We start from the raw sequence: 26,213 nt of genomic DNA on the forward strand, positions 1-26,213 counted from the left end.
TTTTCAGAATACTCGATACATTAATCTCGACACTACGAGATGACGCGGTCTCGCGCGACTTTTTCCAAGCAATGTAATATATTAACTATATTCCGTTCGGCAATGGCGAGGAATATAATAAAAACAATGAGGTGAGTCGGCCCGCGGTGTGGGCACGCGATGTTACGACTGAAGGGTTAATTAAATGATGAACACTTGAGATCGTGATACAATTGGTGGGTAATTAGGCGCTGCACGCTCTGCGGCCGGCGCGCGGCGTGTGCCCGGCTCCGGCGGCGGCGGCGCGCGGCATTCGGCTGTGGGCCGGTCGCGGAGAACAGCGCGCGTCCAGTGCGCCGTCGCGCCTCATTCCTGGCCGGAACTTTGTCGCGCGCGATCCGCGACATTCACTTTGCTAGTTCTTTTTGGTGTTCAAGTGTGTTAAGTTAACCGTGACTGGACATGTTGTAAACTGACTTTTGGATTTCACATTTTGAGCGGTAAGTTATGTTGTTTAAGTTCCGAGTTAAAGTTTGTATTAAGTTATTATTGTCAAAGAATACAATATAGTATAATATTAAATTAGTTGCCCATTGTTTCTGTATATAGTAATCGTTATTAATGCAACAATTGCGACCCCAAAATAAAAAAATACATCTTACGGCTTGCTAATCGTAGTAATATTATAAGTACCCGTAGCCGTAGCAGTTGCACTCACCGGTCGGTAAACGATCTGTGGGTTTACGACCCTCGGCGCGGTCATTCCATAGATGGGTGACCGCATAGTGGTATTTAAACTGAGTGTCTCCGTGCTTCGGAGGGCACGGAAAAAGTCGGTCCCGGGTGTTTTCAATTAAGATAACAGTCGTTAAGCCACGATGATCCTAGGTTGACCACTAACCATACGACAACAACAGTATCTGCGAAAGGGTTGAATGTGAAATGAATTACATAGTGAAACTACTAAACGGATGATGATCATGAATATGAATGATGAATTTCGATACAAAGGTAATCAATTCTTGGACTAGCACTATTTGCCCCCGGAAACGCTTCGCTCAGACGAAGCGGCTTTGTTTATAAACAGAAACTTTTATCGTCATTATTACCGCTGAAATAGGAACTCGCAGATTCAAGGAAACCTATGTATATTTGTGCTTAAAGTAATAAATTTTATACATATTAATACCGTGTGATTGTTTAATACGTGTAAGTAAGTGTGGTGGTGTGTGGTGGAGTGTGGTGGAGTGCGGAGGAGACGACAATGTGTCAGTGTTGCACGTCGCCGAAAAAAAGACAAGACGTAGTAGGTATTGTTTCCTGACTATTTCTATAATATATAAAAAGTAGTTCTCTATCAACGCTTACATTTTTTAACTGTACAATTTTATTAAAAGTAATGTTTAATTGCACATCATTCACGCGTCGATTATAGGAATCTTTGTATGAATATTTTTTACACTTTCATCAAATATTGCGCGCCAATACTTTATAGATTATATCAAATACAGGAATATTATTATCCTGAAATTCGTTCGAACGAAGTCTCAGGCAATAACATTCGAGAAAATATACAAAGGTAGAATTAAATAAAACCACTAAATTCATTACATTTCTTTTTTAAATGAACTTTTAAGTTCATTCAAGCAAGCAACACTCTGGTGCACCAGAGTAACAGAATTGAACTTAATGTATAATAGAATACGGGAATTAACGCGAACACGCATTTTACCTTAAAATGCCTAACGTTTCGGCGCAGGTTGCACTCGCCGTGGTCCCAGGCAGACTGGAGCAGCGATGACAGGACTTCGTGTATATGAGGCGGACGAATGTCCATCCACCCTCATATTTTGATTTTTCCAACCGCCAACACACACTACACTAACCGTGTCCCTATTCTGTGAGCTAACCGATTGCGAAACATAGCGAGGTTTTGTAACAGTAATCACTGGATTCCACGTCGCGGATAATTTAAAGCCGTCTTCCCGATTGAAATTTGGATGTTTCTTGATTTCGATCGCTTCACGAACAATCCTCGAGTAGAAATGTCGTTCAGTGGAGAGGACTTGAGGGCGATGGAATTCAATCCAGTGATTAGTTCCTGCTTCGAGTAGATGTTCCGCAATGGCTGACTTGCTGATTTGACGGTTCTTAACAGCGGCGATATGTTCCTTGACCCTTTCAGCTATCGACCGCTTAGTCTGGCCTATGTAGGAACTACCGCAGCTGCAGTTGATCTTGTAGACACCTGGTGTTTGAAACGGTAGTACATCCTTCGGTGTGCCCACCATGCTGCTGACTTTTGACCCCGGCGTGAACACTGTGCTGATGCTGTATTGTTTCAATACATTCCCTATCTTATCAGTCACTCCTCTGACGTAGGGCAAGTAGGCGGGCTGTCTGTTGACCTCCGGATGTTTACTCCGTTTCGTGATCCTGTTCCTTCGTCGACTTACGTGGTATCCGTTCATTCGTAGTACCTCCTGAACATGTTCCAGCTCCTTCCCAACATGTTCAGGGTCACAGAGGTCATGAGCTCTGTTCTTCAGTGACGTCATAACGGACTGCAAGTGACGGGGATGGTGATGTGATGTAGCGTGCAGGTATCTATCTGTGTGTGTCGGTTTCCGGTAAACACAGTGTGATAAGGATCCATCGGGTTTCGCGGCAACCCTCACATCTAGGAATGACAACGACCTGTCCGTCTCCATTTCGTAGGTGAACCTCATCTTAGGGTGAATGGAGTTTAGGTGTTCTAGATATTGATCTACTTCCTGTTGACCTCCTTGGATAATGCAGAAGATGTCGTCCACATATCTTTTCCAAAGCCGTATGGTTTTTGGTCCGAGTGCCAATGCTTTCTCCTCAAAGTGCTCCATCCAGAGATTAGCCAGTGCAGGGGCAACGGGGCTGCCCATTGCGACGCCATCAATCTGAAGGTAATATTGGCCTTGGAAAAGGAAGTAGTTGCCGTCCAAACAGTTTTTAAGAAGATCAATATAGTTAAACGGCATCTCGTTGTCCTCTAGCTTGGTCTTTACCACGTCCAAACACTCCTTAATTGGAACATTGGTGAAGAGCGACTCGACGTCAAAACTCACCATGACATCGCCCGGTTCCAATCTAAGGTCCTTAATAATCTGGACGAAGTGCCGCGAATCTTTCACAAAAGACGGTGTATTTCCCACAAGTGGCTGCAATACTGACGCAACGTACTTTGCAAGGTCGTAAGTAGGAGAGGCGATTTGACTCACGATAGGCCGCAGTGGTACGTTGGACTTGTGTATTTTGGGCAGGCCATATAATTTCGGTGGTTGGTGCGACTTCGGTTTATACAGTCTTTCGTACTCGTCTTCCGTGAAAAGGTCCTTGTTGTCCTGTATCAGCGTCCGTATTCGTCGTGTTACTCTAGCCGTAGGGTTATATGATACCGGTTTATATACCTTGTTATCACATAACAAATCCCGAACTTTCTGTTGGTAATCAGTTGTATTCATCACTACAGTGGCAATTATATGGCCTGCCCAAAATACACAAGTCCAACGTACCACTGCGGCCTATCGTGAGTCAAATCGCCTCTCCTACTTACGACCTTGCAAAGTACGTTGCGTCAGTATTGCAGCCACTTGTGGGAAATACACCGTCTTTTGTGAAAGATTCGCGGCACTTCGTCCAGATTATTAAGGACCTTAGATTGGAACCGGGCGATGTCATGGTGAGTTTTGACGTCGAGTCGCTCTTCACCAATGTTCCAATTAAGGAGTGTTTGGACGTGGTAAAGACCAAGCTAGAGGACAACGAGATGCCGTTTAACTATATTGATCTTCTTAAAAACTGTTTGGACGGCAACTACTTCCTTTTCCAAGGCCAATATTACCTTCAGATTGATGGCGTCGCAATGGGCAGCCCCGTTGCCCCTGCACTGGCTAATCTCTGGATGGAGCACTTTGAGGAGAAAGCATTGGCACTCGGACCAAAAACCATACGGCTTTGGAAAAGATATGTGGACGACATCTTCTGCATTATCCAAGGAGGTCAACAGGAAGTAGATCAATATCTAGAACACCTAAACTCCATTCACCCTAAGATGAGGTTCACCTACGAAATGGAGACGGACAGGTCGTTGTCATTCCTAGATGTGAGGGTTGCCGCGAAACCCGATGGATCCTTATCACACTGTGTTTACCGGAAACCGACACACACAGATAGATACCTGCACGCTACATCACATCACCATCCCCGTCACTTGCAGTCCGTTATGACGTCACTGAAGAACAGAGCTCATGACCTCTGTGACCCTGAACATGTTGGGAAGGAGCTGGAACATGTTCAGGAGGTACTACGAATGAACGGATACCACGTAAGTCGACGAAGGAACAGGATCACGAAACGGAGTAAACATCCGGAGGTCAACAGACAGCCCGCCTACTTGCCCTACGTCAGAGGAGTGACTGATAAGATAGGGAATGTATTGAAACAATACAGCATCAGCACAGTATTCACGCCGGGGTCAAAAGTCAGCAGCATGGTGGGCACACCGAAGGATGTACTACCGTTTCAAACACCAGGTGTCTACAAGATCAACTGCAGCTGCGGTAGTTCCTACATAGGCCAGACTAAGCGGTCGATAGCTGAAAGGGTCAAGGAACATATCGCCGCTGTTAAGAACCGTCAAATCAGCAAGTCAGCCATTGCGGAACATCTACTCGAAGCAGGAACTAATCACTGGATTGAATTCCATCGCCCTCAAGTCCTCTCCACTGAACGACATTTCTACTCGAGGATTGTTCGTGAAGCGATCGAAATCAAGAAACATCCAAATTTCAATCGGGAAGACGGCTTTAAATTATCCGCGACGTGGAATCCAGTGATTACTGTTACAAAACCTCGCTATGTTTCGCAATCGGTTAGCTCACAGAATAGGGACACGGTTAGTGTAGTGTGTGTTGGCGGTTGGAAAAATCAAAATATGAGGGTGGATGGACATTCGTCCGCCTCATATACACGAAGTCCTGTCATCGCTGCTCCAGTCTGCCTGGGACCACGGCGAGTGCAACCTGCGCCGAAACGTTAGGCATTTTAAGGTAAAATGCGTGTTCGCGTTAATTCCCGTATTCTATTATACATTAAACATGCAACGCGAGAGTTTAAAAGTTATGAGAATTGAACTTGTACAGTTTCATATATTACATGACTTACATGACTTACATGCGGGCACATCAGCTGCTACACAAACAAACACTTTAAAAGTTATCGCTTATGCTTGAAACTTGTGACAACGTGTACTTAGATGAAACTTGCGTTTACAAATTTCATATTACTCATTTAACATCTTAAGCAAAATATACGGAAAAGCATACCAAACTAATATTTAAACTAATCATAACCACGTATGACACGTATCATTAGCACAGAAACAAGTCAAACAATTCAGGGAGTCCAAAACTCATTAAGGATAACTGGTGTTAGCATTGCTAGTAGCATCGGACAAAAACGTTAAAATTTAAATAAAAATGTAGCACAATGCAAGCTCACGACGCAAATGTAATTTGAATAGTTATTCCATTACATCGTTCCCTAATGCTCGGCTGTAGCTCCGCGCCGCCGACACCACGGCAGCGCCGCCTCGCGCCGCCTCGCGCCGTCATCCGGAAACTAAGTAAAAACCTACCAACAACTTCATATAACAATCTTCCTAGAAATGTAACAGAACTAGCTATGCCGGGATAACATATATTATGTATATAACGAGCGAAATTCAACAAAAAACTACGCGACAGACATATTTAAATATTCTTCGGTGACGGTCAGTCACCACCTCACAGTGTGAACTTACCTTTGTTTGTTGTAGACCTATCACGGTCAATGACGTTCATCAAATCATCACACAAAATTATTCAAATTTATTTCCACACGTTCTAATTGCTTGTGTGAACAAGGCCTAAAGCTCTCCTACTCATGCAAGAATATTAATAACACTATTCTACATATATTATTACAATTGTATCACACAATTTTACTTTAATCTATTACAATTATTTTCTTAGAGGAAATTATTGACACTTAATCCATACTAATATTATAAATGCGAAAGTAACTCTGTCTGTCTGTCTGTCTGTCTGTCTGTCTGTCTGCTACTCAATCACGCCTAAACTACTGAACCAATTCGCATGAAATTTGGTATGGAGATATTTTGATACCCGAGAAAGGACATAGGCTACTTTTTACCCCGGGAAAATCGCGCATTTCCCGGGAAAATTCACGTGGCGAACGAAGTCGCGAATATTCAATATTATAATGACACTGAATTAACAAAATTCCGTTGTCATGGCAACTGTTTTAATGGCGAATATGCCTTAGCGCGATTTCGGTATATTAAGAAATATTAATAATTTTGAGAATATTTTTCGTGAAAAAAAAGCATATTTTATATCATCACGCTACGACCAATAGGAGTAGAGTAACAGTAAAAAGTGTTACAAAAACGTGGAAAATTCTGACCCATTCTCTCTTATGTGACGCAAGCGAAGTTGCGCGGGTCAGCTAGTCACGAATATAATAATAATATATGTATAACTAGCTGACCCGCGCAACTTCACTTGCGTCACATAAGAGAGAATGGGTCAGAATTTTCCATGTTTTTGTAACACTTTTTACTGTTACCTACTCTGCTCCTATTGGTCGTAGCGTGATGATATAAAATATGCCTTTTTTTCACGAAGAATATTCTCAAAATTATTTAGTCGCGCTAAGGCATATCCGCCATTAAAACAGTTGCCATGGCAACGGAATTTTGTTAATTCAATGTCATTATAATATTGATATTTCGCGACTTCGTTGAATTTTTTGAATTTTCCCGGGAAATGCGTCATTTTCCCGGGGTAAAAAGTAGCCTATGTCCTTTCTCGGGTATCAAAATATCTCCATACCAAATTTCATGCAAATTGGTTCAGTAGTTTAGACGTGATTGAGTAGCAGACAGACAGACAGACAGACAGACAGACAGACAGACAGACAGAGTTACTTTCGCATTTATAATATTAGTATAGATAATATCCTTGCCGATATCCGGCTACAGCGGTCAATTTCATTGTAACTGACCAACCGTGCAGGACTTTGGTTATGGTGTCCAAGTGTGTGCACAATACTAAGGTCTAAGTCCCCAACTTCTTAACTCCGGCCAAACTCCGAAGCCGAGACCTCTCGCGCGGCAGTCGCGTACACTACCGACCGCGTCACAGAAGCAGTGATAATAATAACATTTCTATGTAGGTTTCAAAACTGATCGATGAAAGGTGTTTGATTCCGGTGCTCACGCAGACTTGTGGCGGAAGTCTGCGCGAGCACCGAGCATTCAGCACTGAGCTCGTAATGAACCAGTTGCGCGAACTTGCGCCCTTGTCTTACATTATTATTACTAGATATCACTACCATCTTAACACTCTTACTCTTACGTTTGTCGCGCTGACCCGCTCACCGCATACTTCCCTATGAACATGATTTCAAGTAAGTAAGTAGGTAAGTCCTGAAATTTCTTCACGTGTTCACCGATATTTTGAAGCGTAAAGTGACCTCCGGCGGCACACTGATAAACAACGTTCATTAGTACCAATCACCTCACAGACTTTTAACTAACTAAAACAATGTCAACTAACTTTCTGATTAATTGTAGATCAAACCATAGGGGGGCTATCACGTTGACAACTATTTGAAAGTGTACATTGTTTTCTCCCATACACTATATGTACTGAATAGCGACCATCAACTTGACGTACACTAGTTGTCTACTGAGATACGTGATACGTAGGTATTCAGGTCAGGCAAATGCACAGGGCATTAAGCAAATACTACAAATGAGTCAGGAAATAGTATGAGTTGTCAAACAATCGGTTTATTAGAACTGTCGTGAGCGACGTGATTATTGCGTGCACAATAGCGCAGCGCGCGTGTTTGCGCCGCGAGACACTCGAGTACATGATTGGCCTCTGATTGAGTTGCAGCGCCTCCATCCACCTGCGCCGAGCGCCGTCAGGGCTGTGCCGCAGACACCATCATATTCTTACATATGCATTTTTTCTTTATCTTCAATATTCATGAACTGTTTACTTGTGCCACCTATTTTGTACCTGTGATCCACAATAAATACACTTTGACTTTGACTTTGACTTAACTTGTCCATAGTGTATATGAATAACATAGAACTACATTTGAACACAATCTCGACTGAGTTTGAAATAAACGTCAGACTTTTTGTACTTTTACACCATTGACAGGGTTAGTAAATATTCTTTGAGTAATCTATTGTATATATATGTTACTGTAAAAGCCCGAACGGTGGTAAATCCTAAGATTTTCCGGTAAAACCTAAGATTTACCAACTCTCAATGGTAAAAGTCCGAACAAACCAGAGTTTAAAAACTATGTTACGATATATAAAAAAATCCTCCTTCATAATTATGTTTATAACTATTACACGGTATAATTATATACTGTGACATAGTTATAAAGAAGGAGTTTTGGGCAAAGCGACATGGGTAGGTTAGGTTAGAAGGCTAAGGTGGGAGCGAGCGAAGCGAAGCTCCCACCTTAGCCTTCGTGGTTATTTTTTTTTAACCACCCAGAAGGAGGAGCCCCGCGAAGCGGGGCTCCGGCGACATCTCGACATCATCAAGTGAATATAGGTAAAAGTTCGAAATAAAAGAATTGTTCGGACTTTTACCATTGCGAGTTGGTAAATCTTAGGTTATACCGGAAAATCTTAGGATTTACCACCGTTCGGGCTTTTACAGTAACATATATATAAAACTTAAAGGTGGCTGACTGACTGACTGATATAGTGATCTATCAACGCACAGCCCAAATGACTGGACGGATCGGGCTGAAATTTGGCATGTAGGTAGATGCTACGACATAGGCATTCCCTAAAAAGGATTTTGATAAATTCCACCCCTAAGTGGATAAAATAGGGGGTGACAGTTTGCATAAGTTTTCTAACATTTTCGACTGATGAACCTAGATTCACACATAGGAAATGTTTTTCTACGGGAAACCTTATCACGCGGACGAAGTCGCGGGCGGAAGCTAGTTAAAAAATATTTTAGAAAGATTTAGATACGGTGACGCCATTGATAGAATGATTCGTGGGGTAGATATTATTTACTTAAAGGCTGTCGTTATGATGCACATCGTAGGCCAACATATAACATAATCTAGAACTTTGTCGACATGTAACCGTTTGGTGCGAGCCCTGAGGCGCGGTAGTGGCGCGGTAGTAGCGCGGCTCGCGTATCAATTGCCTCGTCTATAACTGCACTTGAGAAGTTGCCCCCTCCGTCCCCCGCGCGCCGCGCCCCGCGCCCCGCTCTCCTCCCGTCCGCGCCTCCACAACTATTGCGTTACAATAGATTCAATCGTCCCGCCACCGACGCACAGACACACACACACATACATATCGATAGATATGTGACCCTGGAGACAACACACTCCAAATATCATCAACGACCGATCCAACGGATGCTCACATGAATGCTTTCGTATTGTCTCATGAAGAACTTGCTTTTGTTTACTAAATTTTGTGCAATTGTTCTAGAGTTTGTGTGAATATTATATTATATTGAATACCTAGAAGTTGTACATCTAGTGGAATATCACGTGTGCACATTATTGATGTGTTGCAGACGTTGAACTCTGTTACCTGTCACTACTGGCTTGTATCAACGGTACAATATAGAACAGATATCGTAACTTCACAACCCAATTAGCAGATGACGATCGATCTGTGCACTTCCTTCAACAGCCTCTCTCTAACATTCTGTACATACTGTACACATACATATGTTTGGGAACTGGACTGGATGAATGCCTTTTAAGATGGAACGTATCCGCATGAAATATATTATGTACATTAGTACATACAATGATGAACCAAATATAAGTTCATAAACGATTTTCGCAATGAAAGACTCGTTTAGTGTATCCCTAATCACGTGAAAACCACGCGCGCGCTATACACTTGTACCGTACAGAGAGGTCACCACTTTTCCGAGGCAATAACCACACGTACAATCAAAGATATTCCTGCCGCTGACATTCCAATTATTGTATATTTAAAATGATTAATTTAAACAGTTCTAAATAATATAAATGCTCAATAAATGGTGTTCGTATTTCCCGAATAATATAATGAATGTCGGTGGAACAATTCGCTCGAGTAATTTCATTGTGGTGGTGCGGCCTACATGCCTTATCGAACGGAACCAATGAGCTATTTGATTCGCTACGTGAATATTCATTGTAATTCAATTACCTACATCAAACGTTGCCGCGGGTGTCCGGACTACGATGCAGAATAATACTGATCATTACTTCTTCTCGTCCAAATGTCATCCCGTAGTTGCAATAATAAATTAAGTTTAATGCTCTATTAGAGGTAAAATAATGCAGGCAATAATGACAGGAACGCACGTGCACCGCTCAATAGCAAGAAAGCCTGCGTTTTATAAGCTTCAACTTCATTGTGCTATGGAGCAGTTGAAAGTTCTTTGCCAGCCTGGCATCACACAAATATCCAAACCGTAGAGCGGCTACGGCACGTGCTACGAACTACGTAGTCGCGTAGACATTGGTAGCACTCAGCTTAAATGTAATATACAAAATGGTTCCTTGAGAGATTAAAGTCGACGTGCTCGAGAGTTACGTAGAAGTGCGCTTCGTGTCGTGCTCGGAGGATTAGCATTCATCTCGTATATAGAAGAAGCGCACGCAAACAACGTTATGTTCTACAACGTAGCGTTGTTATGTAAAATACACGTTCTTATTTTAAAACTATGTACAGTATGATTGTGAAACTTCGTCTGATGTATTTTTTTATGAACTGAGTACTTCGACCTAAGTGACAAAAACTGGCAGCCGAGCTCAGCACTATCAGACGTCGTAAACATATTCATTTATATGTTCAAAATTATCTGCGTTAAAGTTTATAAGGAAATTGAAAACGTTTCTCAACAGTTGTTTGTACGCTATATGTTTGTATTGTGCAGGCGGAGTGCGTGCGTGCGAGATGCGCGCGCCGCCCCCGCTGCCGCCGCCGCCGCTGCTGGCGCTGCTCGGCGCGCTGCTCGCGGCGCGTGAGTATCACCACGACATTACACTGACGGGCGTGGTTATTAGTTTCCATCCATGCTTACTTACTACTAGCTGATTCGCGCAACTTCGCTTGCGTCACAGAGGAGAGAATGGGTCAAAATATTCCCCGTTTTTGTAACATTTTTTACTGCTACGCTGCTCCTATTGGTTGTAGCGTGATGATATATAACCTATAGTCTTCCTCGATAAATAGGCTATCTAACAATGGAAGAATTTTTCAAATTGAACCAGTAGTTCCTGAGATTAGCGAGTTCAAACAAACAAACAAACAAACAAACGAATAAACTAACTCTTCAGATTTGTTATACAGATATGCGCTTCAAATGACGTATTAACATTTACACGTAGGGAGCTACTACATCGTGTAGAACAGCTCAGTAGTTCACAAACAAATGATAAGAAAGTTAACAAGTATCTATATAATACACATAAATGCTCCACAAAAGCTAATTCGTGATTATTATGATGTTATCACGTCGTTGCAGTTCCCGTAACCACGTAGATAATATTCAAAATTTGCACATAATATCAAAGAAAACATTTATTACTCCAACAAATAATTACTGTCATGGACATAAGGTCTATGTATAATAATATAATCATGTATTATCATGTATCAGTGGCACTACATATTGTGGATATAGCGGCTCGCGTGTGTGTATCTCTCGGTGTATCTCCGACTTAAAGCAGCGATGACTAAATTCTCGCATTTTCCCTTCTCTTCACTTGATATTATCGTTTCCCGCGCGACAGCTCGACGACGAGACGAACTCACTCTCATGCCTTTTTAATACAACACCGGTAATATATTGAATTACGCTTAATTTGTAGCAATGATGTTGCGAGTGACGCGGCGACGTTCATTGTTTATGTATAAAGACGCTCGCAACAAAGCCCCGGAAGACGTCGGCAACGTTTAATTAAAGCTCGCTCGACTACTCGATAACTTTGTTTCTTTTAGCTCCGACCGCCAGCGAACACCCCCCCCCCCCCCCTACTTCGGGTCCCAGCTAATTGTTAAAGTAAAACAGAAACTAATTGTAACAAACAAGTATCTACAAAGTTAAGTGAATTACACATTTGAGGACGATTCCTAGGCATAGCGTCTTACAAGTAGAGGCGCGCGGGGCGAGTGCGGGCGGCGTGTGCCGGTCTCGCCTCGGTGCGCGATGGCCGCCTCTCGACGCCGACTTTTTTTAGGTCAAACGGTTTTAAAAGTGAAGTTGCGCTGTTAGAGTTTTAAGTGGCTTCAAGTTAGTGTCGGTCTGTGCCGCCACCGCCTCGCCTCGCCTCGCCTCGCCTCGCGCCGCTCGCATCTTGGAGTACATTGCGATTGTTGCCAGAGATACTTCAATAAAAACAAAAAATAAACTTTTATTGCTCCGGTCGCTTTCAAGTTTATATTTACGGGTGCACCTAAACGTGAAACAACTTGAGTCTTCTTTAACATTGTACCCGCGACTCATGTTAGAGCTGGATATACTTTTTAACCGACTTCAAAAAAAGGAGGAAGTTCTCATTTCGTCGCGATATATATATATATATATATTTTATGTATGTTCAGCGATCATTTCAACTTTGACTTCAAATGCTACAAAAAAAAAAGAAATTGTGTAGGTATTAGGTGTAGTATTAGTTAGGTATTAGAAGAGTATCAATTAAGGTAGGTTAGTAATTAAAATAAGTGTTTATTCATAGGTTAGTTTCGTCGATATATTTTGTTGTGGTCTTGTAAATATTTTTGGGTAGGATATAGTTTGTACACATAATGTAACAAATTATTTCATCTTTTTCAGTTCTAGAGAGATTTTGGATGCGGTTTTCTTTTTTGTTTAAAAATAATTCTATTAAGTTTGTGTCCTCTTAAATATTGGAAGCCGGATATGATTTACATATTTTGAAAGAATAAATAATTCAAGGACGTGAATGAAAACGAACTAAACGATCAATTGACATCATTCTGTCAACAAAGTACACTTTGTACTGTGTGAGGTAGGACGAACTTAATATCGAGTCTCGGACTGTTGTTTAAAACCGGGAGACTAGTTCTCAAGCGACATGTGCTTGTAATGGACACCAATACACAATAATATAACATAAGGTTGTGTGTGTAGAGGTGTGGTGCGAGGTGTCGATGCTGGGTCCGTCGCTGGTGGTGGAGCCGGCGGCGCGCGTGCAGTTCTCGGCGGCGGCGGGCGTGCGCGTGCGCTGCGCCGCGCGCGGACACCCGCCGCCCGCGCTCACGTGGCTCGCCGACGACAACACGCCGCTGCACGACGCGCCCGCGCTCAGGTACCACCGCTCTACATAAAACCCTTAGCTCTTCACTGTATCACATACTTACATTTTGGCATTTTGATAAGAAAGACACATGTTGTAATAACGTTATCAATATCGTGAAATATTTTAATAACGTTATCTTAATGCTGGAAAGTTACCACATTGGTACAAAAAAATTGATACTTCTTCGGCTCATTGAGATAATTTTTGCACTATTGTTATTAATGACTAACGATCTGGATGTTCTCGCGTACTAACAAGGGATGTCCCATTATTTTTTATTCCATCCAAACTCTTTTCTGATTTCTGGCTCGCAGTGGCCGCAACCTCGCAACAGTGCCGGTGCGACGGCGTTCACACAAAGAGCTCTCATTACTGGCGGCGAAAGGCGCGCCACCTTTCTGACACTGAAGCTCTCTCAATGACCACACAATTGTTTCGTGATCTCTCGTAAAGTACTTCTCGAGCATTTCAGAATTAAATTTCTCGTGCATCCGTATCTTATCAATGAACAATATATTATGATGTCGTGTGACAGACGCATACACAGCAACGGCACCCTGGAGATACTGCCGGCGCCGGGCGGGTACGAGGCGGCGGCCATGACGGTGCGGTGCCGCGCCGCCAACCCGCACGGCGTGGCGCTCTCCCGTGACGTCACGCTGCAGCCAGGTGAAACTCCAAGCGTGCCCTCTGCGTGTGGTCCCGCAGTAGAGGAGTGGTTAACAGTGTGCGTATGTATGTGTGTGTGTGTGTGCAGTGGTCGACGGCGGGTGGGAGGCGGAGGCGAGCGCGCCGGCGGCGGCGCTGGGCGGCGTGGCGGCCGTCACGTGCGGCGCCACGCGGCACGCCGCGCTCGTGCAGCCCGCGCTCTGGTACCGCGCCGACACCGTGCTGCACGTGGACCCGCCCACGCCCAGTACGTACCCACACTACCCACTATCATACAATCACATATATTTCACACACCTGGCTGCTGCTACCTAAAAGGAGACTATTTTAACAACTCATTGACACATTTGGCAGTGTATGCAACTGAAGGTCTCGGGTTCGAATCCTGGGTCGGGCCAAAAAGTCTCTTCAGAGTACGCTACGAGAATAAAGAAGTAGAGAATGTACTGCGCACACACTTGGTCACTATAAACAGAGTCCTGCACATTGGCCGGTTTCAATGAAACTGACAGCCGTAGCCGAATATCGACCTGGTGGACATTATTATCATTACTTTTTTATCGCCGGGCACACAGTGACATTCGAAATCCATTTTTTAATGAATGCTTAAATTAATTTAATTAAAAGAAAAAAAATGCTGCCTTCTAGAGGTGTTGCCCTTTACAAAATGAAAATAACCTGCAATAAAATGCGGTTATTTAGCCCGCACTTATTAGTGGTATAGTGTCTGATTAATTACGTAATTTGCTGTAGATTACTTCAATTTATTCATTAAAATGCCAGATAAGGAAAAAGTGACCGCGGCGAGAGACCTCCTGCTGGCCGGAGGGACGGGATTCCTATATTTATATTGTGGGAAAAGTAATATTAATTAAAGCAATATCTCATTTGCGAGGAAAGCGAGCGGACCGAGCGGAGTGGGGGGTGGGGGGGAGTGTGTGTGGTACAGCGCGTGACGGTGACGAATGGCGCGCGGAACACAAGTAGTTATAATGTGAGACGCAGTGAATTAGCGTCACCGCTCGCTCCACCGTAATGAATGAACGCCGCGCGTGCATACATCTCTCACTAAGTGATGCCTCTTTGTTAGCACCCGTGAACACCTGGCTTGTAATACAACACGCCTTGATGATATTAAGAGTATCTGCCAGGTACCGAGCTGCCTCTACTATTCGACGTGAGATATAATAGTACGTACAGTATAAGACTGATTTTGGTGGTCAGAGTCCCGGTACGTGGTGGCGGGCAACACGCTGCTGATCCGCGACGTGGCGGCGAGCGACGCCGGCCCCTACAGCTGCCTCGCGCGGCACTCGCTCACCGCCACCACCAAGCGAGCGCGGCCCGCGCACCTCACCGTCACACGTACGTCATCACTGCTCACAACACACACCACATGTATGACTCTGTGTCACGGTGTCGAACAAAACTCTCCTAACATATAATATGTACATGTGTGTAAGTGTAGCGTCGTCAGCGAACTCGGCGCCCAGGCTGGTGTCGGCGGGCGGCGAGCTGAGCGTCAGCGCCGGACACGACGTGTGCCTGCCGTGCGTCGCCACCGACCTTAAGCAACCGCACTACACGTAAGTTTCCATCGTACACGCCGATGTGGAACGATATACACGACGGTCTATGTAACTTCGCAAATTGACGGAGCACCGGCGTCGTGCGCAGATGGTACCGCGAGCTGAACGGGAGGCTGCAGCCGGTGGAAGCGGAGGGCGCGAGCGGCTGGGCGTGGGCGGGCGGCGCGGCGCAGTGCCTGCGGCGCGTGACGCCGGCCGCCGCCGGGCTGTGGATCTGCAAGGCGTACAACGTGTACGGCGACGCCACGGCGCACGTGACGCTGGCGGTGCGCGACGCGCTGAGCGTGAGCGTGGCGCCCGGCGTGCTGGTGGCGGACACGGGCAGCACGGCGCGCTTCACGTGCAGCGCGTCGGACGCGGGCGCGGCGCTGTCGTGGCTGCACGACGGCGCGCCCGCCGGCAGCGGCGCCGACCTCGTGCTGCGCGGCGTGGCGCGCGCGCACCGCGGCGTCTACCAGTGCGTGGCGCGCCGCGCCGCCGACTCCGCGCAGGCCGCCGCCGAGCTCCGCCTCGGAGGTACTCGTCTCCCTCGCTTTTGTTTGTGACCGTGCCGAGTTGAGGACGATGTTGTGCAGCGCTCATCCATCGTAAGCATAGAAATAGCGCCAGGCGCAATGTGAGCTGCGCTCGTTAACCAAGTGCAGAGACAGAGACGCGCGCGCCCCTCGACTGTATACCAACCTGTTATTTCTTTTGTATAATTAGGATTTAATACATAGACTAGGGCGACTAGGGACTAGAAAGACGCGAGAGGCTAGGGCGCGGCGTGACACTGCACGTGGCCGATGGCGAGGTGCCGCCGGTCGTGTGGAGAGGGAGGGGGGAGGTGAGGCGTGGAAACACAATCAATCTCAATGTAGTGTCGCCTGAACTGAAGTCGGAATCAATCAGCGTTCGGCATTTGTTGGAACGTCCTCGCGCTATTGTGTGCGCCCCGGACCAGCACAATGAGCATCCCCACCCCCCGCGCCACCACGCGGCCCGGGGAGGGGTGGGACAATGTCGCTCAGCGTCTCCATTCACCAGAATGTCTGAATAAAATAATAATTAAAGTCAACACACAATATGCTTACTTACAAAATAAAAATACGATTCTCCAATGCTTTTGTTCGGTTTTCTTGTGAGCTTTTGTGAATTCGGAACAAATGAAATGACGAAATTCTTTTCAATAAATATATAAGTAAGCTTTGTATAGAAAATATTGGTGCCCCTGGCGTCAAATCGAGGCACAGCAAACTAGTCTCCGAAACACCAACTACGTTCCGCCGAAATCGCATTCTGTCGCTCTCACACACTATTACCACGCGCTAACACGCAAGCAATCGCCCATCATAATCAGCGCATAATAATATACATAATATTATCTATGTAGAATACATTCTTTAAAATTATCTAAGCATGGCATTAATTTACCGAGACACCCACAATCCCACCTGAAGCTCGGCGCTCAAACAATTGGTTTCTTAATAGATGCTAAGGTTTACGTTTTGCAAAGTAAACGTTTTGTGTACTTTGTACGAGCACTCATTAACGTGAATGAAGAAGAGCAGTAAAAACCAATGAAAGAACACGACGTCACTCCCTAAGTATCATATGGTTATTATTTAAAGCGTCGCACATATTGTAGAAGCGGGGCTCACACTGAGTGTGTCAGCAGCGTGCTCGGTGCCACCTTGCAGCGAGTGGCGTTACGTTCAGATCATTTGTCACGCGGTTATCTGTACTCGGTATCTTTATGTGACTCGAGCCTACCGACGACCGCCGTCGTTAATTATTATGAGGTTTTATTTTACGCTCGACCTTCCCCTTTATTTTAGGGTAACCTGAAACAGCTCGTTATCGCCGTAGCCTGATTTTAAATTACGTTGCGTTGAAGGCCCGCTATAAAGAATGTTATTCTGAGCAAAGTGATCGTATATAATATAAAAATAGTCAGCAAATGTTATGAGTACTGTGCGTGTGACGTGTACGTGTGTGTGTTAGACTCGGCGCCGGAGCTGCACTACACGTTCATCGAGCAGGCGCTGCGCGCGGGCGGCAGCGTGTCGCTGCGCTGCGCCGCGTCGGGTTCGCCGCCGCCGCGCTTCACCTGGCTGCTGGACGACCAGCCGCTCGACCAGTACCGCGCGCAACACAGGCGAGTGCCACCTGCGCGACCGCTACCCCAGATGCTCTCTACCTATTAGTGGTCGTTAAAGGCTATTGTCGTGTGATCGCGCAGGTACTTCATCAGCTCGGAGACGTCGGTGACGGGCGACGTGGTATCGGTGCTGAACATGAGCGCGGTGACGGCGGCCGACGGCGGGCGCTACACGTGCCGCGCGCACAACGACCGCGGACACGCACACCACTCCGCGCGGCTCAACATATACGGCATGTTGCATACTCATTTATTTTTGAAATACGGAGCCTCGTCCCGTGCCCGTGCCGTCAACGTCGAGTCTGTGAAGCCTGTCTCGTACGCGCTATCGCGATGGAGAGCGATGTAATAAGGCTCGTGTTGTGTGCAGGTCCGCCGTCGATCCGCGCGCTGGGCCCGGTGCGCGTGGTGGCCGGCGCCAACGCCACCATCTACTGTCCCTACGCTGGATATCCGATCAGGTCCATAGAGGTGCATTTTGATAGGATGATTCCTCTACTACACTACTATTAGATTTTTGCACACCACGTCAACTTATTAGTTCTTATAAGTACTAGTGTAACATATATTTTGCTGTAAATTTTTGATATAATATATTATGAGTACTCATCGGATTTAATAGAAAAGCCAAATGCTTCGATGTCTGTTGATTGACGTGTGGTGCGAATGCGTGTGGTGCAGCTCAATCTCGTGGTGGCGGCGCGGCGCGAGCGTGGCGGTGGGCGGCGCAGGGCGCGTGGCGGCGCGCGGCGCGGAGCTGCGCCTGGCGCCGGCGCTGCCCGCCGATGCCGGCCACTACGCGTGCGCGGTGGCCGCGCCGCAGGGCCCCGCCGCGCGCCGCGACATCGACATACAAGTGCGCAGTACGTACTCCACCGACGCTCTTCTACCTCGCCACACTTTATACTTACTGAACTACAGCACTTTTCATTTTATGCTTATCATAAAATTGAGCAATTCCTTAGATCCGCCGAAGATATCGCCGTTTATATTTTCATCGGAGCTGACGGAGGGCAGCTCCGTGCAAGTTCTGTGCGGGGTGTCGTCCGGTGACAAGCCCATGTACTTCTCGTGGCTGAAAGACGGCGCGCCGTTGCCTTCTAACCTCCAGGTACACCGAACCATTTACTTGCCACGACCACCATTGTATCTGTGGACTTTACGGAAATACGAGCAGCATAAATAGTATATTATATTCCTATGTGACGATGTCTCAATCCGATCGAATAATTGTCGTTGCATTGAATAATATGTGTGCAGATAGAAGAGAAGAGCTTGAACGAGTTCTCTCTGCTGATGTTCTCGGACCTGTCGGCGCGGCACAGCGGCGCCTACACGTGCCGCGTGTCTAACCACGCCGCCACCGTCAACTACACCGCCAGCCTCAGCGTCAAGGGTATCGTATCACGTCGCTCGTCTCTTGTTCTATGAACTCTCGGTACCCTGTCATGATAGTAACGTGACGTACTCGTGGCAGTGGCTCCTGCGTGGGCGACCGAGCCTCTGGACGCGGCGGTGCTGCTCGGCGCGCCGCTCCTCGTGCAGTGCGCCGCTAAGGGCTACCCCGCACCTACCATCACCTGGTACAGACGCATCGGTGAGTTGTGTACGACGTGTTCACATACATTGTGAACTAGTGACCTATCGGCGTGAGCAAAGACAAAGATGTTATTAGTTGGCGTATGTTGGGACAAGGTGAAGGGGGCGAGGGGGTCGAGCAGTGGGAGCAGGTGGGGGCGGCGGAGTGGGGCGCTGCGGAGGGCGCCGTGCACGCCCGCAACGGTTCCCTATCTGCGCCCGGCGCCGCGCGCACGCACCAGGGCCTCTACCGCTGCGTCGCCGACAACGGCGTGGGCCCGCCGCTCGTCAAACATATCAACGTCACAGTACACGGTACAGTGTAACACTGTTCTTACTGTTCTAGGAATATTGTTCCAACGATAATGATGCGTGTATTGTGCTAACAGAACCGGCGCATTTCGAGGGTACCGGTGGCAACGTGTCGTGCGTGCGCGGGCGCAGCGCGGCGCTAGTGTGCCACGCGCTCGGCGACGCGCCGCTCGTCGTGCACTGGACGCACCGCGGCATACGCCTCGATCTCACCTCCTACCGGTACTCAATCCGCTCTGTGTTCACTTAATTCAACAGTTTACGAGTAGTTTGACAAAGTAACGCGACACACATGTGCAGGTGGGCGGTGACGGAGGTGCGCACGGGCGCGGGGCTGCGCTCCACGCTGCAGCTGCGCGCCGCCGAGCGCGCCGACATCGGCGAGTACCGCTGCCACGCGCACAACCAGTACGGCCGCAGCGAGCAGCTCATGTACCTGCACGTCGACGGTAAGTTTCCGTGCGGCGGCGCGATACTTACCAGAGAAGTCATCTTTATATAACCGGTTTTATCGGTCGACGTAGAGCCACCGGAGGCGCCGCGACGGTTGGTGCTGGGCGGAGTGGGCTCGCGCTGGGTGCGACTAGCGTGGGCCTCGCCGCCCGCGTCGCCGCCCCTGGCGCACGCCTACACCGCGCTCTACACCACGCTGCACGCGCTACCGGGGGCCGAGGCGCGCCAGAACACCGTCAATCTAACCGTCGATACCACCGCTGATGACAGGTGCCCCCCACGTTCAGCGATGTACCGTTACCCTTGTATACGACTATCACATTGTTGATAAAAATATCTGGCATATTTGTACAGCTTAGACACGGACGGTCTGCGCACTCTCAGTGCTCGGCTAGACGGTCTCCGGCCGGCCGCGGCGTACTCCCTCCGTCTCACTGCAGCCAACCACGTAGGACAGTCTCCGCAGTCTGAACCGCTTCTTTTTACCACGCTTGAAGAAGGTAAATACGACCTGACTCCTTTCACCCGACACCGATCGAGTGAACGTGCAATAAGGTTTAAGTAAAACATGTTATTTCTACTAGCTCCTACGGCGTCCCCGCAGAACGTTCGAGTTCGAGCGGCAAATGCAGGCGAGTTGCACGTGTCTTGGTCGGTGAGTGTCGAAAGATCTAACAAATGAAATGGTGAAAAATAAATATGTGACGCTAATGTAAACTCACAGGCGCCGCCGCAAGACAGTTGGAACGGTGAACTGCTCGGCTACGTGGTGACGTGGCGCGAGCTAAGCCGCTTCGACGAGGAGGACGCGGACGACGCGCCGTCGTCGCGGCGCGCCGGCAGCGCCACGGCGGCGGGTTGGTCCAGCGCCGAGCTGACGGTGGGCGGGCTGCGCTCGTTCGCGCGCTACGCGCTCACCGTGCGCGCCTACAACCGCGCGGGCGCCGGGCCGCACTCGCCCGCCGTGTACGCCACCACGGCGGACGGCGTGCCCGAGCAGGCGCCGCGCGCCGTCACCTGCGAGGCCGTGTCGCCGCGCGCCCTGCGCGTGCGCTGGGCGCCGCTCTCCGCACAGCACGCCCACGCGCTCAGAGGATACGACTTACACTACGCACCGATATACTTTGCATCCTGTGAGATTTTATAACCTTGAGATCTATTTTTATAGTCTATCGTACGATATTCAGGATAGTGAGCGAGCTATTCGTTTATATATATATGCAGCTTGGAGTGGCGCGGGAGAGTCGCAGACCGCGCGCGCCGGCGTGTCGGGTGAGGCGACTCTGCAGGGACTGCGCGCCGCCACCAACTACTCGGTGTGGGTGCGCGCCCGCGCCGACGCCGGCCTCGGGCCGCCCTCGCCGCCCGTCTACTGCGCCACCACGGAGGACGGTCAGCGACATAACCGTTTACGGCCTCCCTAAATAATTGTAACAGCTAGTCGTATATTATGTATGAGCATTCATCTTTCACGCATTTCGAAATAGTGTTTTTAGAAAAAATAAAATATCACTTTAATACTGTGGCCCGTCAAAGTTCGTTGTCGATCTGAAGAAAACCGTTGCCTAGATGTGAACAGCCTGGCTCGGGTTAAATTGATTAATTAAGAATGTTTTGTGTTCAGTGCCCGAGGCTGTGTCTCAGATCCGCGCGCTGGCGTGTGGCGCGGACGCGGTGCGCGTCACGTGGCTGGCGCCCGCCGCCGCGCCGCGCCTCACGCACTACACGCTCTACACCCGGGAGCTCGGCAAGTACGCCTTCATTTGTGACCTTTTATATACTTAGCAAACACCCAACAATTCCACACTGACGTATGCCAAATTAGTGTAGAAACCCGTCTCTGAGGCCAGCGACCTTGTCTCTCCCGTTCAGTCGAGTCGTGTTTATTCCATATTTTTCATAGAATGTTTGTGTGTGAAGAGTGGGCGGCGAGTGGGCACAGCGCGTGGACGCGAGCGGCGCGGAGGGCGCGGCGGGCGAGGCGCTCGGCGGCGGCGAGGAGGTGTGGCGCGAGGTGCGCGGCCTGCGCGAGCGCACCGTCTACGAGTTCTGGGTGCGCGCCGCCACCAGCGCCGGCGCCGGCCCGCCCTCGCGCCCCGTCACCGCGGCGCCCGCGCCACCCGGTACCTACCGTTCCTTATCTTTATTAGCTTATCTTTTGGTATCATTCTAAATCCTTACATATACACACTTACTGTACATACAGCCAGAATTAGAATATAGAATATATAAATATGTTAATTTTTTTTCGCCCGGCAAACTCGTCTCGTCATGCATAGTTGATGGCCATTTTCGAGGCATTCGTTTTTTCCCTGTGACGTAAGCTTGTCAGTTGCAGTAACCGGATGTTTTAAATGTCAGTGTCAGCACGTGTGTCATCGTTCAGCCGCGTGGTGTACGCCGCGTGGGGAGCGCGCGTGCGACTGCGCTGCGCCGCAGTAGGCGCGCCGCCGCTGCGCTGGCGCTGGGCCCCGCTGCCCTCCGCACACACCATCACTGACACTGGCGATCTGATAATACATAGTGCGTATTCATACTTCACGCGATCGCATATTGATAGAGCACACGAGTTATATAATTCAATCGATCGAGTGATTTCACCGTTCGCGTGGCGGTACAGGGGCGGAAGCGTCGTCGGGCGGCAACTACACGTGCGAGGTGCGTAATGGCGGCGGGTCGGACGCGCTGGCGGTGTCGCTGGCGGTGCGGCTGCCGCCCGCCGCGCCGGCGCTGCGCCTGGTGCGCGCCGACGTGACGGCGCTGCTGCTGGCGTGGGACGCGCCCAGCGACGGCGGCGCCGCCATCCTCGGCTACACGCTGCAGTGGGCGCGCGGCGACTCGCCCGCCGCCGACCGCGAGCGCCGCGTGCCGCCGGCCGACGCGGCGCACGCGCTCACGGGGCTGGCGTGCGGCGCCACGTACCGCATCACGCTGCGCGCGCACAACGTGGTCGGCGCCTCGCCGCACTCGCGGCCCCTGCTGGCGCGCACCCGCGGCGACAGTCAGTATCCCCGCAGTCCGCCCGCGGGCCGTGGCTCACGGTGGAGTAGTGTGCCACGCGGCATTATTTTATAACTAGTGTAAGATGTGGCATCCTGTGCGTAGAGGCTCGGGCGCCGCCGGGCAAGGCGCTGGTGTGGGCCAACAGCACGGCGCTGCGGCTGAACCTGCTGGCGTGGGGTGGCCGCTGCCCCGTCACCGCGTGGAGCGTGGCGGTGCGCGCCGCCGCCGCCGGCTCGTGGCGCGACCTGCACACCAACGGAGAAACCGCCGAGGTGAACCTCTCGCTACTGTCTCTTTATCGGAAACCGTACGACATTTTTTTTAAGAATTCTACCATACTAAGATAATATATTATAATAATATTCCTAGGCTGGTAACCTACGGCCGGGTTCGTGGTACGAGATTCGAGTGGTGGCGCGCTCGCCCGCCGGCGACACGCTCGCGCTGTACCGCGCCGCCACGCACACCCTCAACGGAGGTAACTCACTGTGTCTACCTCGTCTCCTGCGTCTAATATAACACTTCAATAACTGTAAGCATTAAATTTCGACGTGTACAGAGCGGCTGGGAGAAGCTGTGGAGGTGCCCGCCGAAGCGCACGGCGTGTCTTCTGAGGGAAGCGGAGCGGCGGGTACGGGCTCGCCCGCCGCACTTTGGCGCGCCGGCCTCGCGCCCGCGCTACTGGGTGGCGGCCTAGCGCTGTTGCTCGCCATACTCGCCGGTAAAGTTACGTTCCGGTTCGTCTAAAATTGTGATCGTCAAGTGACCGCTGCCAATATTATAGAAGTCGTGACTCGTGCAGGAGTGGTGCTGGCGCGGCGGCGGCACGCTGCCACGTGTCTGCACCGCGAGTGCTCGTTGCAGCAGGTGTGTCAGCCGCACCCGCAGCTCTATACCACCGAGCCCAGCAAAAGGAACGGGAAGACCATGACGCCGCCCGACGGTAACGTTCTCATCTGTGTCAATTTGATTTCACTATGTGTGTACTGTATGCAGTGAGTGTACTAGAATGTAAAACATGTTCGTGCGTAGTTCCGGGTGAGCTGCACGAGATCAGTCCCTACGCGACGTTCAGCATGTCGGGCGGAGCGGAGTCGTGCGGGGGCGGCGGCGCGGGGGGCGCGGGCTGCGCTCTACATTTGCGCACGTTCGGACGCGCCGAGGCGCTGGACCTCGCCGCGCCGCCGCCCAGACCCAATCTCCTCGCGCACACCAACGGTCAGTGAGCTTATACACGTATTATAATACTGGCTCTTATCACTTATTTTTGTTAGACCCTCTTCCCCGACACTACAGTGACCGTAATACATACGAGTCACAATGTGGCTGGCTACTGTAGGTACCTCACGCAAAGGTTTGCGTAATAAGTTTGTGATTTGGTAGAATACGGTCGAGGGCGGGACAGCGACTCGGAGTCGAGCGGATCGCCATGCGCCGCTTGCGCCGCCGAGCTGTACCGCCTGCCCGCCGCGCACCTCTCGGGTAAGAGTCGCACCGCCAGCCGCGCCCTCCACGTGCGACCGACGAGTACTTCATGCGCGTCGTGTTACAGACACGCTGCCCGCCGTCGAGTCGAGCGCCGACGACGCGTCGTACGCGGCGGGCGCGCGCGGCGCGCGAGGTGCCCGCCCGCCGCCGCGCGCCCGGCGCCGCCGCGACCACGCGCGCCATCACTCGCAGCCCACCGTCAGGTGAACACGCCACATCTCTCTTATACTTACATGTGAACTGTGCCTTCGAGCACTCCGTTGACGGCGTCCATCGTCATTGTCATGTACATGTTAATGTGTGTGAACTGAAGAAATGCAATGTTAATGTTATAGTGCCACCTCGACGTTCAGATAGTAAACTAGACTTTTCTGTTTCCGATAAAGCCACCGTTTCTAAGGAGGTAAATCAGTAATTAGTAATAGAGCGCGGCGTCGGCCGCTTAGCCCCCCTCCCGCCACCCAGCATGGCTTTAGAGCTTCGATACTTATTACTTATCCTGTAGGATTGACGAGACTGCCTGCGGAAGGTAGAGCGCGCGGCCATCGAAACCATCCCAACGGATTTAGTGTTTACGACACAACGTCGTACATGGTATTGGTGTAGAGGTAGTTGGTGTCCGCGGATGGTGTCGGTGCGCGCGCTCGGACCGCGGCTCGGTAGCAGGCAGCGCGTGCATGCGAGGCGCGGCAGCATGTCGCCTGTAGAGCACTAGCCGGTCGCGCGGCGCCGCTCGCGCCTCACGCTATGTTCGCCGTGTTGCAGGTACTTCGCGCCGGCGGCGGGCGGCTCGGTGCGCCGCGACCCGCCGCTGTCATCACTTGTACATAATGTGTTGTAGCTGTAAGCGTTCATGTTCTACGACTGACCTGATCATGTTTAATATACTCATTGAGTTTTAACCTTGCCTTTCATTTTTCCCTCGTGTACTTTGTGGTTAAAACTTTCCACAGGAATATAATATATTATGTCACGCGGTTAATATTATGTTGACACGCTTAATACAATATAATCACATTAATGATAATTGCATAGCCAATGGACAAAGCTTGCTACGCGATCTACGGTGCTACGCACGCTACGAAAGCTACGACGCAAATAACGCCGCACTGTGCTACCGTAGATTGGGTTTAGGGGGGTACTGTAGCGCGAATTCCAACACTTAATATTAATTAAATACTTACTTTAAAAAATATATATTGGGCCATACGTGGGGCGTAGATCAGATTTTCATACGAACTTAAATCTTAGCTGTTCAGTTATAGATAGTCGACAGAAAAACGCCCCCCTGAAGTCTTAGTTCCCACGTAATTCATTTCGAATAACTTCTAGTAGATTAAAGACGAGACGAGGATTCCACCACCAGTCTCTTCTTTTCTTTTACGATAAGTACCCATTATAAATAGATGTATGTGTAGTTCAACGACCACGAGTTATCACATATTGCATTGTGTGTGGGTGTGTGTGTGTGTGCGAGTGTTTGTGGTAATGTTCAGCAATGTAATTTCGAGTGGTGCGCCGAGGGAGGCGCGGGCTGCGGGCCGCGGGTTTCGGGATGATGCTAATATTTGCAG

At 49.2% G+C, this 26,213-nt stretch overlaps 1 protein-coding gene across 3 annotated transcripts; it reads left to right on the top strand.

Annotated features, from left to right (window-relative positions):
* Positions 1-306: 306 nt before the first annotated feature.
* LOC142977611 (cell adhesion molecule Dscam2-like) lies at positions 307-25,517 on the top strand. Of its 3 annotated transcripts, XM_076121610.1 has the most exons (36): positions 307-479; positions 11,019-11,105; positions 13,239-13,416; positions 13,943-14,076; positions 14,165-14,323; positions 15,301-15,441; positions 15,545-15,662; positions 15,754-16,181; positions 17,649-17,802; positions 17,887-18,038; positions 18,176-18,266; positions 18,487-18,668; positions 18,771-18,916; positions 19,066-19,201; positions 19,283-19,402; positions 19,501-19,698; positions 19,773-19,917; positions 19,996-20,144; positions 20,220-20,418; positions 20,503-20,648; positions 20,733-20,803; positions 20,873-21,281; positions 21,373-21,540; positions 21,773-21,899; positions 22,069-22,271; positions 22,510-22,671; positions 22,769-23,149; positions 23,254-23,423; positions 23,521-23,629; positions 23,711-23,872; positions 23,954-24,094; positions 24,184-24,369; positions 24,535-24,633; positions 24,704-24,842; positions 25,026-25,042; positions 25,405-25,504. In XM_076121610.1, exons 2-35 carry the CDS (start codon positions 11,039-11,041, stop codon positions 25,036-25,038), a joined length of 5,583 nt encoding a protein of 1,860 aa, XP_075977725.1. In that variant the 5' UTR covers positions 307-479; positions 11,019-11,038; the 3' UTR covers positions 25,039-25,042; positions 25,405-25,504. The 3 variants fall into 3 exon arrangements, 2 of the variants coding, with proteins under 2 accessions (XP_075977725.1, XP_075977718.1); XM_076121603.1 differs by having other exon boundaries at positions 25,026-25,517; XR_012959713.1 differs by lacking the exons at positions 23,954-24,094; positions 24,184-24,369; positions 24,535-24,633; ... (1 more) ...; positions 25,026-25,042; positions 25,405-25,504 and having other exon boundaries at positions 23,256-23,423; positions 23,711-23,747.
* The last annotated feature ends 696 nt before the right edge of the window (positions 25,518-26,213 follow it).

This window comes from Anticarsia gemmatalis, chromosome 1 (assembly GCF_050436995.1).
Source record: "Anticarsia gemmatalis isolate Benzon Research Colony breed Stoneville strain chromosome 1, ilAntGemm2 primary, whole genome shotgun sequence".
NCBI lineage: Eukaryota > Metazoa > Arthropoda > Insecta > Lepidoptera > Erebidae > Anticarsia > Anticarsia gemmatalis.